Raw genomic sequence first — 16743 nt, 5'->3', positions numbered from 1 at the left:
ACTTTATGGCCCTCGGTAGAGTACTATGGTATCACAGCTCACAGCAACCTCCAACTCCTGGACTTAGGCGATTCTCTTGCCTCAGCCTCCCGAGTAGCTGGGACTACAGGTGCCCGCCACAACGCCCAGCTATTTTTTTGTTGCAGTTCACCGGGGCCAGGTTTGAACCTGCCACCCTTGGTATATGGGGCCAGTGCCCTACTCACTCAATGAGCCACAGGTGCCGCCCACTACTAGCTGTTTCTTAAAGAAGAAATGCATTGTCTATCTGTATATTTACAGTGTTTTTCCAGCCTTTGAAGAGGCCCTTCATTCCTATTTCTATCTATTAAGATCTGATTCGGCCTTCAAGATCTCACTTAAATCCTATGTCCTCCATGAAGTCCTTCTTTTTTTTTTTTTTTACAGTAGGCTTTTATTTTTATTTTTTATTTTTTTATTTTTTATTTTTTGTAGAGACAGAGTCTCACTTTATGGCCCTCGGTAGAGTGCCGTGGCCTCACACAACTCACAGCAACCTCCAACTCCTGGGCTTAAGCGATTCTCTTGCCTCAGCCTCCCGAGCAGCTGGGACTACAGGCGCCCGCCACAACGCCCGGCTATTTTTTGGTTGCAGTTTGGCCGGGGCCGGGTTTGAACCCGCCACCCTCGGTATATGGGGCCGGCGCCTTACCGACTGAGCCACAGGCGCCGCCTAGGCTTTTATTTTTAATACCTATGATGCTCTGAATTCATAGGGAAAGGGTCCAGCAGCTTGGGGAGGCCCCTTTCCATTGAATGTGACAAAGCTTGCTATGCCTATTATCCCATGAATTCGTGGGGGAATAGGTTCCAGCCCCTATGCTTCTGTTCTATTGGTTCTCTTGGTTTTCCTGTGTGCTGTGATGTACTCCTATTATGCCATGAATCCATGGAGAACAGGTTCCAGCACTTTATGCTCCTGCTCACCTGGTTTTTTTGGTTCTCCTGGGTGCTATGTTATATGCTTATTATGCCATGAATTCCTAGGGAATGGGTTCCAGGAGCTCAGGCTCCTTTCCATTAGTTCTCACACAGTGGGCTTCTCTGGGTGGCGCAGGCTGGTGCTCCAGTTGAACCCAGATCCCTTTCTCTTTGGCTTCCTTCTTTTTCTGATCATTTTCCATCACGTGTTTCAGGAAGCTGTCTCAGCTCTTAGGGTGCTTAATATGCTCAATAGGAACATTCATCCTCCTGGCAAGAATCCTGCCCTTAACTTGTTTGTTTACAACAATGCCAACAGCATGCAGGGTAACATCGTCGACTCTTTCAGTTTTGCCGTGGTGACATCTGTGTGGCATGCCTTTTTGAACAGTACCTGTTTCCTTGATGTCTACAATATCACATTTCTTGTAGATTTGCATATATGTGGCCAAAGGAACAACTCCATGGTTTCTAAAAGGCCTAGAGAACATGTGTTGGGTGCCTCTCCTTTTCCCTTTGTGTTTGTCATTTTGGTGAATTCCTGGAAGGTGGCATCTCTGGCCCAAAAGCAAAGTCTTTCTTCTCATGAAGTTTAAGATTAACCCCGAACGGAGTCAACTCTTTTATTCTCAACTCAGGCAGCACTTTATTTCTAGTACAAGGATGTGCCACACGTTCTGCCTATGGTGAGTTCGTACCAGAATGCAGGCTCCTTAAAGGACAGACTGACATCTTGATCTTTTTCCTTCCCTCTCTATATCTTAGTACAGAATAATACATACAAAAGCTACTTAGTCATTGCTCTTTGGGTAGGAGCTTTCTGTCTTATAAGAAATAAATCATAAAAAAAAAAGAAAGAAGTTGTGAAAAGCCTGCTAGACCACGAGGCCTCTTAGACCAATGGGTAATTTAATTTATATTAATCTTTACATGCCCACTATTTAGCAGGTGCTTAATAAATACAGTTCACCCTTGACCAACATGAGAGTTAAGGAGACCAACCCTGATACAGTCAAACATCTGTGTATAACTTTAGACTACCCCAAAATTTAACTACTAAGCCTACTATTGACTGGAAGCCTTCCCAGTAACATAAACAGTAGATTAACACATATTGTGTATGTCGTATGTATTATATTCTGTATTCTTCGCATAAAGTAAGCTAGGAATGAGAAAATATTAAGAAAATTGTAAGGAAGAGAAAATGTATTTATTCATTTAGAGGGAGAGAGGTCATCATAAAGGTCATCATCCTCTTTGTCTTCAGATTGAGTAGGCTGAGGAAGAGGAGGAAGAGGAAGGGGTGGGTCCTGCTGGGGTCTCAGGGGTGGCAGAAGTGGGAGAAAATCCTTGTCTAAGTGGACCTATTTCAAACCCATGTTGTTCAAGGATCACCAATACTTGTGTTATCACACACACACACGATTTCAAAATTGTAGTAAGCTTAGCAAACACGCATGATATTAAGCATTTCAACAAATCTTTATTAAGGATCATTATTTTCTGTCATGAATGTGCTCTGTGTGTATAACAACATAGGGGCTGACAGGGCTGGTGATGGGAGTTCCCCCTTGTAAGGCCTTCTAAGAGATTATTACTTCATCCTTTCTCGATAGTGTTTAATTAAATCCTTCTACTGGCCCTGTAAGGTTCTACTATCCTTATTTCACATATGATGGAAAAAAAAAAAAAACGTTGCTCAAGCTGACACAGCTTCTGAGTGGGATGAAAGGTTGGTTTTGAGCCCAAATTTGTCTAATACCAAAGCTCATTCTACCATTCCATCGAGTTCAAGGAAACCAAGAAGCTTCTTGGAGGCACAGTAAACATGGCACAGCAGAGAGAAAGGGACAAAGTGTTCCTGAAAAGTTGATGGGAAAGGATCCTGAAAGCCATCCTGGGACCTTCCAGATGTAGGGGCCGTGTGACCCCTGTTTCTACCCCCTCCTCATTCTACAAGTGGGGGACTTAATGTCCTGAGAGGTGAATTGACTTGCCCAAGATGACATAAAGAGCTAGTGAGAAGTGTGAAGCCAGAGCCCAGGAGCCTGTGTTATGAATTCACTTATATTTTTTGTATTCCTTTAATTAAAAATAAAAATGTTTCCTGAATGGCTTGTTCCACTGCCTGCTCTAGGAATGGACACCACCCGGGGACATAACGAGGTGGAGGGTCCACTGGCCTCCGTTGCATCTCTTCCCTTCCTGCCCTGGTAGGTGTGTATGTGGTGAGGCACCTGCTACCTACCTATTCTGTGGAAGTTGCTCAGCTCTGTCTGCCCGTGAACTTTACCCTTTTCCTCATTAGGATGGTTACAAAATATAAGCCAATTCTCTGAATTTCCTAATAGGTGTATGAAATATATGGTTCTAGAAATCCCAGAATCCCTGCACCATTGTCTCTGTCCAATCAAATCTTTCACCTGCACCATCCTATTACACTAATAAACACTCTCATGGCTTGGAGCCATTTATCAACCCTGAGTGGCAAAGTGCTGTGCAAACATCTTTTCAATGGGCTCCTTAGGAATGTTCCAAGTGACTCAGGAACTGACTGCTATAGAATTTTCAGAACAAAGGTCAGCTGATCCCTGAGCTTTTCAAGATAAGGGCTACTGTCTTGTTTATTTAATTCTCTAGCACAATGCTAGGCACCTAATACCTACTCAGTCAGTGTAGTTGAGTAGGAAAAGTGTGGGTGAGTATGTGTGCAAAATGGAAGATATCTCTTGTCACCAAAATACAGTTTATTTCACCATATTTCATGGACTGTCCATAAGCTTAAATACATGCATTTTTGTTTTGTTTTGTTTTGTTTTTTTAAACAAAGTCTCACTCCGTAGTCCAGGCTAGAGTGCCATGGCATCAGCCTAGCTCACAGCAACCTCAAATCCTGGGGCTCAAGTGATTCTTCTGCCTCAGCCTACCAAGTAGCTGAGACTACAGATGCCCACCACATACCCACCTAATTTTTCTATTTTTAGTAGAGACAGGGTCTCGCTCTTGCTCAAGCTGGTGTTGAACTCCTAAGTTCAAGCGATCTTCCTGTGTAGGATTCCCAGAGTGCTAGGGTTATAAGCATGAGTCACAGCACTCAGCCTCATACATGCATATTTACATTGACATCTATATTTGTTTTTGTTTGTTTGTTTTTTGAGGGGGAGACAAGAGTCTTACTTTGTCGCCCTCGGTAGAGTGTCGTGGCGTCACAGCTCATAGCAGCCTCAAACTCTTGGACTCAAGTAATTCTCTTGCCTCAGCCTCCCAAGTAGCTGGGACTACAGGCACCTGCCACAATGGCTGGCTGTTTTTAGTGACTGAGTCTTGCTCTGGCTCAGGCTGATCTCTAACTCCTCAGCCTCCCAGAGTACTAGGATTACAGCCATGAGCCACCACATCTGTGTTTGTTGTAAAACCATGAATAAGACACAAGCCATATTAACCTGTTCATTCCATCCCCCCTCAACACGTAAATATCAGGGCTACTTCTTTCACTGTTGGTTTCTGAGTCTCACTGGTATTACTCCAGTCATAAATGTTCCTTCATGAGACACTGGCTCCTGGTGGATGCAAAATTAAGCAAAGCTGTGATCTATTGTAGATTAAATTTGTGTTTTCGCCACAGCTTCCCAAACAGTCTTGCTTAGAACTTTCTGGGTCTGACCATATTTGGTCTATAGGAAACTGGTCCCCTGGCTCTGTGTCAGCCAGAATGGCCCACGTCCTAAAGGTTATAGTTCAGTGTGGCTAAGGATTCAGCTGAATCAAGCTGCCTAGGACCACATTAACCTTTAACTGATCCTTTTCTTGTTCAGCTAGAAAGAAATTAATAAATTAGCAAGCTGCCACAGACCAGAGAGAGAGAGGTGCAGGGCCTGGGTGAGACAAAACCAAAATGCTCTCTCACATGCATCAGCAAACTTTCAAATCACCTTTGTCCTAGGAGCCACTTACAGACTTGGCATAAATTTGTCAATCTCCTGATCTGCCGTTCTCCTCAATAGCATATGTGTGTGATTCAGGGAGGCATACTATGACATTAGACCTTGTCAATAACAAAATATGCTCTCATAAAGTCAAGTATTATTTCTTCTTTTAACCTCTAAAGTAGGAGGATCGGCATATAGTTGTCTCCACCCCCTCCAAAAATGCACCAGATTTTCTCATAGGCCTTTTGGAACGACCAAGCGTCAGAAGTGTCTCTCTGCTTCCGTGGGAAACCCAGCACACAGGGACACCATGTGGGGCTGTGACTATCTCTAGAGGACTCTGAAATGAATTACATTGTGTTTGGAAGTCTGCTGTGTGCCTTCTTTTCCTGAGATTAGCCAACAGAAACCTTTGAGTTAAGAATTTATTCATACTGGGCTCTCATTCATGGTAAAAAATTCCCATCCTATTTGATTATCTTCATGTAGCAGTATTTTTTTTTTTTAGAACACTTAGTAAAAGAAAAAGATGGTAAGAAAATATTGCTTAGCACTGCGTCTTCCCCATGGTAGGTTCTCAATAGCATTTGTTTAATAAAATCCAAATAATTATTCCTAGATATTATATTTTAATATTTTATTGCATTTCTGCATTATTGTATTTTAATATAACAATGGTAAAGTGTGGGTAAAATTTTCATTGAATAGTATCATCAATGGCTTTAATTTTGTATTATTAAAGAGAAATATGGATCCTTTCATTCCTGACATACTTGTTTGGTTGGGGACTTAACAATTCTGTAGAAAATTTGAACTTAAAATTTTTTTAAAGCCTTTAATTTTTTTACTTTGAACGTTTCATGAGAACTGTGTGTTAATATAAAGAACAGTAATATACCCTGGGTTAAAAGCTGAAGACATTTAGTGGAGGTATGCGTTACAAATAACATTTAGCCACATTGGAAGATTAGGACTTAATATCTGGAATTTTGTTGGTCATTGGTTGTAGGATGTGAACGAAATGCATTTCTAAAGGGCAAGGTCAGTATTACGTTATCCTGGGAATGTCTGTGTTGAATAAATGTGCAAATATTTCAAATAAGTATTATGAGATTAGATCCCTATTGGGGAAACATCTATAGGATGAATGATTCTACAAGGTGTAATTGAAGGAGCACATATCACCTTACATGTTATTCTCAATGACCAATTTCACTTGCAATGGTCTAGAAATAAATACTGATTACTAGTGATGTAAGACTGTTTACCATGGAGTCAGATATCTGAAAGGGAGTCTAGAGCGAATGGATTTGGTTATTTTCAAAATATTATTTCCTAAAGCAGAATACCGTTTAAAAGTAACACTGGATTCTCAGAATTATCTGACTTGGTTTGTGTGGAGTAGGAAAGAATGTGTCTAGGAGCGCGCAGTCTCTGCTGGTTTTCCATCCTTTAATGGTACAAGAGAAAGAAAATTGTATCTGACACCTACCTACAGGATACTTGGCATGCCCCTTCCTTCTGGTGTTTAGCACAAGGGAAATCAAGGCCCACATTTGAATGATGGTGTCAGCGCAACTGAGGAGCATTGCTTCACTGGGAGATGTAGTTGCATCATGGGAACATGGTGTGACTTAATTTCATAATTGTAAACATTTCAGTGGGTATGGTTGATTCATTGGAAACTCTGTCCACTTCACTGTGGCTGGACAGCTGAGTTAACATGGGTACGTCTTGGCTTCACACTTTTATAATTTCTTTTCTTTGTGGTTTTATTTGGAAAAAAATTATAAAGGAAAAACATTGTATTAGAATGAAATTTATCTGAAATCAAACTTTTGTAAAGCCACAGCTTAACTGAAGGACAATGAACTTTCTTGACCTTCTACTTCAGAGCACTGTGTAAATGTTGGGAAGACTTAATTTTGCCTTGAGAGGGAGCTGGAGGTTGGGGAAGAGTATGAATCCTTGTTTTCTATATTGCAGACTGACTGCTTGGTGTTTTAAATTATGGCCCAACTCAGGGGCAAGGGTAACTCAGTTATATAGAAAAATAAATGCTAGAATTCTCCTCGCTTGATCATCATGAATGCATTGCCATCTAATATTTTAAGTTGTATGTGGAAACACGGACCAACAGGAACGAAAGCAGAATGAAATTTCATGAAGGAGCAGCAGGAGGTATGCAGACTTGGCTTTTGAGAATTTTTTCTGTGATGCTCAATACTGTCGTACTATATAAGTTTTAAATAATGCAGAATCTTGAGTATGGAGCATCTGTAATTCATCGGAAGGAGATTCATCCTAAACAGGGATTCATCCTAAAACTTGATTTACGAGTCCATGAAGTCAGTTAAAAAGGATTAAGCCTCCAAGTTTGTAGGGAATTTAGTCTTGGTTGAAAGTTAAAATTCACAAAGTTGACCTTTCGATGTTTCTTTTTTTCTATCCAAAATACCAGTCTCATTTTTAGGGTACGGAAACTACAACCTTTTCCACTTGTAGATGAGTTCACTGGCGAGAATGCTGGATATCAAAGAGCCTGGAGTTCAGTGGCTCCGATTAGCTGGCCAGTGGGTTCATCTAGGTGTTTTCTGCCGTCCTTCCAGGTCTCGGTGTCCTGGTCGCGGGGGTGGGGGAGGAGTGTAGACCAGGACCCTGGATGTTGGTATCTGGAAGGTTTCCACGGGTTGGGTGGGTAGAGCTCCCCCACCAGGGAGTCTCTCCTCGGACTTGGGAGGCGCTTTCTGCACTCCTCGGACTGCCCCAGAAACTCCGTCCTCCACGGCCCTGGAGGGTCTGTGTCTTCCGAATGGAGCTGAAGCGCTCTGGGAAATGAGGGTGCGGGTCGCTCCCTAGACCAAGCCCCTCTTTACCCAACCAGCTGGCGCCTTATCACCCCCCGAGGGCTCCGGGAAGGGAGCCGGAGAGTGGCGTCGGGTCGCGCGCCTCTGGCCTCCCGGAGTCGGGAAAGTGGTCAGCTGCGCTTCCTGCGAGGCGCCGGGTGCGGAAAGCTCCCTGGCGGCCACAGGTGATGCGAGTCGCCGGGGCAGGCCGGGGGCGCGGGCGCAGGCCCTGGGCGCTGGCGAGCCGGCGGAGCCGCCGCCGCTCACCTGCCCGCGGGGGCGGGGCGGGGCGCGGCGCTGGGGCGCGCCCGCCTCCCGCCTCCCGCCTCCCGCCCCGGGAGGAAGCGGAGGGGCGCGGTGTAAACAGAGCGGCGGCCGTGATGTCAGCCGGTCACATGGAGCCTCTTATGGCTCGGGATGGCTCTCGGCGGGCGGGCAGCTGCGGCAGCTGCTGCTGTGGCTCGGGCGGCGGCGGCGCGGCGGCGGCAGAGGGGGCTCCGGGGTCGGACCATCCGCTCTCCCTGCGCTCTCCGCACCGCGGCTTAAATGATGTATTTTGTGATCGCAGCGATGAAAGGTGAGCCCGGGCGCCCCGCCGGGGCCGGGTGGGCTGGCTGCTCGGGGGGCGGGGAGGAGGGCGCGCAGGGGGAGGGGTGGGCGCGCCTGCCCGAGAGCACGTACCGCTCTGAGCTCCGCGCGGGGGCCCCGCCAGGGCCTTCCGGGCCACCACGGCGGCGCCCCCTGAGCCCGGCCGTGGGATCGGCCTGTCTCCTATAAGGAGCAGAGGCGCACGGGCTGGACCCCCCCTCTTCCGCCCCTTCCGGCTTCTGTCAGTCGCTCGGGTCCTCCTGGCACCCGGCTGGGCTCCCCAAAGAAAGTTTGCCGGGAGTCGCCGCGCTTCGGGAAGGGAGGGGAGGAACTGGTCAGCTCGGAGGAAGCCAGAGAGGCCCACGGCCGGTCCCTCGGGCCCGCACCCGGGACACCTCCGGCCTAGGTTGGGGGAGGCGCCGTGGCCGGGCCGGGCTGTGCGTGCGCGCGGTCGCGATGTCATCCCCGAGGACTGGTCAGCGCCCCGGGCCTTGTGCCCTCCCCCCATGGCGGCCCGGCGGCCCCTAGCGCCCGAGCTGCCGGCCGCCGGCTTAGTGCGGCAGGTCCCCGCCGTGCCCCGCCTGCGAAAGCGCGCGGGCCGGAGCCGGACGGGCGCCTCGAGCGTGCCACGAAGCCTCGGCGGTCGCCGGCAGCCGCCGCGCGCTCCCACATGCTACTTCGCTGGTGGATGGATGTGGGGAGGCAACTTAGCTCACGGGGTTCGCGGGCAGCGGCGGAGGTTACATAGTGGTGTGGGCCGACGGGGACGAGTTAGTGGTGGCCGAGCCTCCCCGCCCGGCCTGCCGCCCCCAGCAAGACCCTGTCGCCGGCTCCCGCGGGATGATGGCGAGGGGGACTGGTTGGAGGGAGCGGGAGGGCTGGCTCGAGGTCTTCTTAGGCTAGGAGCAAAGAAACCGTGGCGAGTCAGGGAAGTTTCTCATAGGAAAGCCGCTAAAGTTTGGAGGTGTGCAGGAAGGCGCCTGTGCCGCGCGGAGAATCCCACAATCACCCTTAGGACTGTGGCCAACAGCCCCGGAGAAACTCAGCCCCCCGCGCGCTGCCCGCTTCTGCGCCTGCAGGTCCCTCTGAGCGGAGGATCTGTCGGAGCCTCCGGCTTCGCAGGCCCGGCCGCCGGGCTGGGGGATTTAGAGCCCGGCAGACCGGGCTCCCTAACGCGCAGCAGTTGTGCAGACCCAGACTGTCCTGCGGGCTCTGCCCACGCGTGCGGGCGCCCGGCGCTCGGTGGACGTTGCTGGTTGGGGGTTTGCAGCGATCCAGAATGAAGGACACCACCTCGGTGTCTGTGCCGGGTTTACTTTCGGATCACTGAGCTTTGTCTTTCTTCACTAGCGATTGGGCCCCGTCTCTTTTATTAATTATTAACAGGCCGAAACGTACTGGACGCTAAGATGAGCTGCTTGAGATGAAATCTTTCAGGGTGCCCACAGCAAATTTTCTGTCTTTTCCCTTGTGGCTTGTGGGAAACGAGATTTAATCATTTTTAGACTATGCCCCTGACATAGTAAGAAAGGAACTCTCCCCGCGATCTATGTTCTTAAGCATTTAAAATCATTTGGGAAGAAAAAAAAAATGTAAAGATTTCTTACTGGTGATTTCTTATGTAAAAGACATCTATTTCTCTCCCCCCCACACACACACAAAAAAAAAACTTTTATGCTATTCTTGCATTGCCTTAGCCCTGTAAATATAAAACGACTCAAATGCCTTTTCTAATTAAGATGTTTCCTTCCATTTTTCCTTTAAATTATGAAATAGATTTTGCTATTTTGGAGGCACCAGCGCTAGTCTTTATTCATTTTGTTTAGTATAATTTGTTTGGGCTGGGGGAAAGGCGACAGGCTGAGACATTTTAAACTACCTTTTCCCCTGAGAACAGTAACCACCAAACAATAAGGAAAAGTACATTTTCATATTTTAATTTAATTTTGATGTTTCCTAGCACATGGGCTTTTTGCTTTTGTAGTTTTACAAAGTGAAGTTCCATACTATCCCTTACTAATAGGATAATGAAAATCACACACACTCCCCCCTCCAAAAGTTCCAGCCCACACATTTGTCTTGGAGTGACCTCTGGCTGCCATAAAATAATAAATTCATAGTATTGTGCTTTGAGTCCTGGCAATGCAATTCTTCTATAAGCTCAGCTGAGAGAGAGAGAGAGATAAGGGATAGAATACATCTGGACAATTAGAATATTTCATCGCCAATATCATAACATCCTGTATTTTAATGGGATTATCTTGGTTTGGTACAAATTTAAGCCGAAGAAAAATAGCGTGTGGGAAATTGAAGAATGCTGTCATTGTTTCCATATCAGATTTAAAGGGGAAAAAACTGGCCCCAAATCATATTAAATGCTTCCCTATTGCCTCTCGGTTTTAATAGTTAAATTGGTTCCATATGTAAGAGTTTATATAATTAGATTTTTCATGCAAAAGAGAGGCTTTTGGTACCAGGATGTACGCAGATAAGGGAGGAGAGAACAAGCAACCATAAAAGAGAAACGTTCTCTTTGTTGGTTGATTTACTTATGTTTTCTTAAACATCATTAAATCAGGCCCTTTGAACTCACCAAAGAAGAAAACCCTTCCTCTCTGTTAGTTGTCAAGTAAGTTTAGGCTTAAAGTAGTTTCATGTTTAGATGTAATAAATTTGCGTTTAAGCAACTCTGTAGTCTCATCCTTCAGTTTTGTTTTTGTTTAATTAACAACAAAAGTCCAATGCCACTCGGATTGCTTCTTGGCAAATGGAGAAAGCCAGTGATAATATTTATAATCAGGGGAGCACTTGTTCTGCTCATCATAAAAGTGCCTCGGCCGAATGTCACCGGCAGCCAAGTCTGAAGGGAAATGCAAGAGCTTCGATTTCGGTAGATTATATAGACCCCTTTGCTTAGTACCAGTGTTCAGCATCTGTTCATGTAAATGATGCTGTAGGGGGACAGGGAGACTTAAAGGGAATTTCTATGCCATGATAAATTCTTCCTGTAGCCTGATGCACGTGGAAACACAAGGCACCTTGCCACGTTGAAAATACTGTATATGTTGGTGACTAGTAGTATGCGCCACACTAATAAATATGATTTTATAGTTTTGAGGAATTTGGCCTTTCTTTTTACTACATGAAATTTGAATGTGATCCCTTGTCTCATTTTAAGCACCATTTTTCTGGTATCCCTTAGCTGGGATTTTTGTCCCACTTTTGTGACCTGCGATGGGTAAGATTGAGAGAGGGGGAGAGCTGGATCTTGAAAAGAGAAAATCCAAATGGTTGCCACTGCTGAGCAGAGTGCTCCTATGGCGTACAGGGGCCATTTCTTTTAAAGACAAAGCGAATTTCTGGATCCATTTATCCATAGGAAGAGGGGGGAGCCTGGACCCTCCATGAAGGAAAGAGTATTTTAAAAGCACCGTTTTCATGGGCAGCTTCTTGATTTTATATATTTCAATCACATCGCTTGAAATGCCAGAGCACCATTATGCTCAGGTAAACGACTTTGCCCTTGGTTTGAATTGAGAGCCATGTAATTTCTTTAATGCTACCCAATTATGAAATAATATTTTTAAATAGAAGCAGTGCTTTTAAAATATATAGCATTTGACTTCAATCTTAGTTCCTAACTACCTAGTAGATATGCTTATGAATACATTAATAGTTCTCACTAGACTCCTTTTTTGCCCATCTTTCACTCCCAGCCAAGTGAATCACAATAAAAATGGTTGAGATCAGCACATAGATAATTGCAAAACACCTGCCATCACACCCAGCCACTTTGTAATTTGCTGTAAGCCGCCTAAGAAAATAATATTTACAAATGGCCATTTGCTGGGAGAAAAAGTTACTAGATGGATGGATGGATAGATTTGCAGAGGTGGACATGGAGTTCAATTTTCTTAAAATTGTCTTATTTTAGGGATCAATAAAACCCCTTGCATGGACTAAATCTTCTAAAAATGCTTTGTCATGTAAACCTTCTCTGCATACGTTTTAAACATCTGCGGTGTTTATTAGTAAGAAATTCAGGTTGTCTTTATATATTTCATATTTAGCAATTTAAAAAATCATGATTAGACACTCAGAGCAGCGAAACCATTTTTATGGTTCTCTACTTAAAAAACATTTTTTGGTGAGATCTACCAATGGCAAGTCGCAGGTCACGTGACAGCATCTGAAAGACCCTATCTTGCCCCTCTGGGAAATGAGTCCCTGTCCCTCATCTAGCTATTCCACTAAGGATATCTCTCTCCCACCCCAGCCTTTTGACTCATGGGCTGAGAGATTGACAGTCAGAGTGTTTTGTATGTGTCGGTATTATGTGTGGCATGATAGAACATGCTTTTTTGGTAAATTGGCAGAGTGCCATGGCCAGAGATAAGAGGCCTCCATAGTCTGATAATCAGATATGTTAGCCAATCGGCAAAATGTAAGACAGTAACTGAAATCTTTTGTTTCTGTATTTCTTTTGGAAGTGAAACTTGTTAGCCCTCATAATATGTATTTTCAGGAAATAATATAACTTTAAAGTCCTGGCTCTTATGGTATAAAAAAGTTCTGTCAATTGTATTGCTTAGGTTTGCTAGAGATTTCATTTTTTTGCTTTTTGTTTGATTGCTTCCATGAAGTTTACTAGGCATTTCATAAATAAATAGGGAAATGACATTAATCTGTACTATGTATTTCTTTTGTGCTTTATGGTTTACCAACAGTCTTTTATCTTCCTTAGAAAGTCACTGATAGTGTCATGTTTTTTCAGTGAGGAAACTGAGGCTCACGAAAGTGCTGTTGTAGCCAAGCTCTTCCAACTGATAAGTGGTGAAACAAGGCCGAAAACTCTCATTTCTATCTTCATTTTTCCCCTGGAGGAAGCTATGAAAATGTCCTGGATATAACTTTGTCTCTAGTTAGTGGAAATCCTAAGTCTGGCATTTATAAGACAAAAAAATAGATCCAATTATGTAATGCTTTGCTGAGCCTAATATCTTTAAATTAGTATTTAATAAAATCAATTTGGAACAAATGGAGTTATTCTTATTCACTTATCATTAGCTCTCTTCGTCCATGATTTTCATTAAGTCCGCTTGTTGTAAGAGGATCTGGGTGAAATGTAAGCATTAGTTTCCTAAAGAATTCAGAATGCTATGAAGTGGGGTTAACCTGTGTAACCGATCACCATTGTGATATAGAGTCAAAGAGAATTTTATAAATCAGCTGTATAAAACTGAGAGATTTATCTACGTGTTCCATTTATCCTTAGGCAAAGGGAGCATTCACAAAAGCATTGTCTAATTTTACTATGTCTTTATGGAGCAGAAAGCTCATGAATCTCATGCTGGTGAATACTGTCCTATGTGTTTCCATGACAGCTAAGGAGAATGATTGTGGATATACTCTTGAGAAACCTGTTGTCTTTTAGAAAATCACCATAATCTAAAAGTTTCCAAGTAGATCTTCAAAAGCTCATTTCTCATTTGGTGAGGACTTAACCTTTATGACTGCTGGATGGAGGTATGTTTGTCTGAAAACAAATGAGCATCATTTGCTAGAGTCTCAGGTGTAGAAGAAACGTTAAAAGTCAATAGATGAACATCCCACTGGCATTTGGCTTCTTTCCACAGTATTCCTGCCAAGTGGTTATCTGGTCAGGCTTGAACACCTCCAATGATGGAGAACTCACGATCTTTAAAGGTAGCTTATTTTATCTTGAATTGGAAAAATCTTCTTAAATAACACGTAAGTCTCCTCTTTGTACTTTTAATCCCTTAATTCTGATCCTTTCTTTTGGGGCTGTGCAGAACACATTTAATCCATCGTTCAAATGAAAGACTGTCAGTTATTTGAAGACGAGTGGCATATAACACACACACACCCCTCTCATCTGTAATCTCTGCTGTCCCTCTCCAGTCTGTTTTGCTCAAAGTCCAGCTTTCGCCTTCCCGCAGTCTTGGTCAGTTTCTTTTCAAACACACTTAAGTTTGCCTAGAACCAGTAGAAATTTTGATGCCAAAAATGAACCCCAAGTTCTATTATGCTGTGATTGACTTGGCATTGACTCTAGTTATGGTGTGATTGATCCACCACATAGTAAAGAGGAAAAGATGACTTAAAGATGAAAAACCTTTGTTTTAAACTTTTTGAGATACGTAAACTAAGCTGTGTTTTTAGTGCCTCTCACTACCAGCCTTTGTGATGTCCATTGTACTTTGTGGAAGTGGACTTTTGAACTGTTTAGGAATACTTTTAGTTCCATTGAAGTTGATTTTTAAATATCCAGGAAAATCAAAGATGTTCAACAATAATTAAAGGAACACTGCAGGCACTTGAGATGTTTTTCGGCAGAGTAGTGGGTCAGATCTGAGATAAGGCTGCCCTCTAGTGGTCACTTGCTCCTGGATGGCGATAGCCATGATGGTGCCAAGGAATTTCCCATCAGGCTACTGGGGAAGGTCAAAGGTTGAAATTATTTTCTCAATTGCAGTGGGCATTCTACATGAGATTCAAAAGCGTAATTCGTTGTTTTACATGGTTATCAGAAATGTAATGGGGGGAGATAAAGAATTTTAAAAGTAGGCTTGGAAGGAAGAGAAGTGTTTTTGCAAACTTACGATAGATTAAAGCTGATTTACAAAATTCTCTTTGACTCAATATTAAATTTAAGTGAGCGCTGGCTTGTGAGTAAACAATTATTATGACATTTTGTTAATTTTTGTTGTTGTTTTTTGAATTTTTGACCTCAATTCTAGTCCTCTAACCCGAGTATTTTTTAAAAAGAAGTTGTCATTTCATCAGCTAACTCCAGCATTTTCCCTTTTTAAATTTAAAGCTTTTCTTTTTCAGAAATGATAAATATTTAGAAAGAAGTAAACTACTCTTTCGATAATAAAACAATTGTAAACATGGGTACAAAAACGATTCACCCATTGGTTTCTAAAACTTATGGTTATGTTGTTTAGTTTAATGAAATATATACAGTTTGCCTAAAAAATAAAATACAGTTACATAGGTTTTTAGAACAGTTTATAGAACATAAAAGAGTTTACGCTTTAAAGGTGTGTGGAAGAGATAAGCATTTGTTACTATAATTTTTAGGATAAATAGATAATATAAGCAAATTTGGGTTCAGATTTTGGTGCTGTATCAATCATGAAACAGTCTGATTTCTGTGTTGGAACCATAGGATTAAATACAAATCTTCCTGCTTGCTTAAATATTTGTCCCTGACACTACACAGAGGTATAAGAATGCATGTTTATGTGAATTTTGCACCATACAAGTAGTCAATGCTTCAAATTTGATCTGTAATAATTAGGGTAATAACAATGATAGATAATCATTAGGATTTTAAAGGATGCCAGTGCTCACTTGTTCCTACTAGAAAGATGAAATTGCATTGTCTGGTGAAAAACAAGAAAAATTAAAATCCAGGAAAACCTGCCATTAAACCTTTCCATTATTGAAATACGGTAGTGGTTCAGAAACGAAGACTTTTGGTTAACCTTCAGATCAGTTATTGAAGCCAACCATTTTTCAACCTGCACTGTGTTACCCAGAAGTGTGATTTTTACACCACATGAGAAGTATTCTCTTTTTCACAGAATGTTATTTTCATTTTTCAGTTGTGGGGAGTTTTTTTTTCTTTTTATTTGTTTATCTCACTTCAAATCTTCCCATAGAATGCTGGGTAAAAATAAGTAAACAAATTTGCTTCAGCAAATACTTAAAAACCTATTGTGTGCAAGGTAATTCAGGTGCCACCTGTGTGCCTTTGTAATAGGGCTGAGACACCTTCCTGGCAATCAAGTATTTTAAGCCATGAATCAGTGTTTAAAAAATGCACTGAGCAATGGGCAGCCATCCTTAACCAGAGAAGTCTGCTTTACAACTACGAGGCTTATAGGTTTGCAGTACTGTGAGCTATATGGTGCCTTTTGTAGTGAAGGGGATTTTGTGACATGCAAAAATCCAGAGAAATGTTAATATAATTAGTTACAATCAACCCCTTTGCTTATGTGTGAATATGGTTTGCTTCCAAATAAGCCACAAATTAATTCTAAACCCTGTCTAAAACAATGCTTCTGAAACTGTAGTGTACACCCATAATCCAAGGAGTTTGTTAAGAAGGCAGATTCCTGGGTCCCACCCAGAGAGACTCTGATTCTATCAGTGGGGCCCAGGAAGGCGTATAGGGTAGAACCTCCACACTTGACCACCTCCCTACATTGACCACCTCCTTCAGTAGACCTAATTTTCATAGACCAGACGTGCATCACATGTACATGTCAGTATAGTAGGCCTAGTTCCTTATGTTGACCATCTCCTTATGTTGAGCAGTTTGTTCTAGTCCCTTGGGTGGTCAACTCACAGAGGTTCTATTGTATTTAAAAATATTGGCCAAACTGGCTGGCTCACACCTGTAATCC

At 43.3% G+C, this 16743-nt stretch overlaps 1 protein-coding gene and 1 pseudogene across 3 annotated transcripts in view; one reads left to right on the top strand and one right to left on the bottom strand.

Moving 5' to 3' along the window:
- Positions 1–16743, top strand: part of RORA (RAR related orphan receptor A) — a 188385-nt gene that overhangs the window by 79097 nt on the left and 92545 nt on the right. The window contains exon 1 of one of the 3 annotated variants that reach the window (XM_053595816.1): positions 8127–8294. The exons of 1 other annotated variant lie outside the window; for it this stretch is intronic. In XM_053595816.1, coding sequence (XP_053451791.1) covers positions 8264–8294 — 31 coding nt within the window. In that variant the 5' untranslated portion in view covers positions 8127–8263. Of the gene's footprint in view, positions 1–8126; positions 8295–16743 lie in introns of those variants that run through there. One more of the 3 variants, XM_053595817.1, reaches the window with a different exon arrangement.
- LOC128588698 (60S ribosomal protein L21-like) lies at positions 990–1674 on the bottom strand (annotated as a pseudogene).

The sequence above is a fragment of the Nycticebus coucang genome, chromosome 6, assembly GCF_027406575.1.
Source record: "Nycticebus coucang isolate mNycCou1 chromosome 6, mNycCou1.pri, whole genome shotgun sequence".
In the NCBI taxonomy this organism is placed as follows: Eukaryota; Metazoa; Chordata; class Mammalia; order Primates; family Lorisidae; genus Nycticebus; species Nycticebus coucang.
Note: the sequence above shows the minus strand (reverse complement) of the source record. Positions and strands in the feature narration are given on the sequence as shown.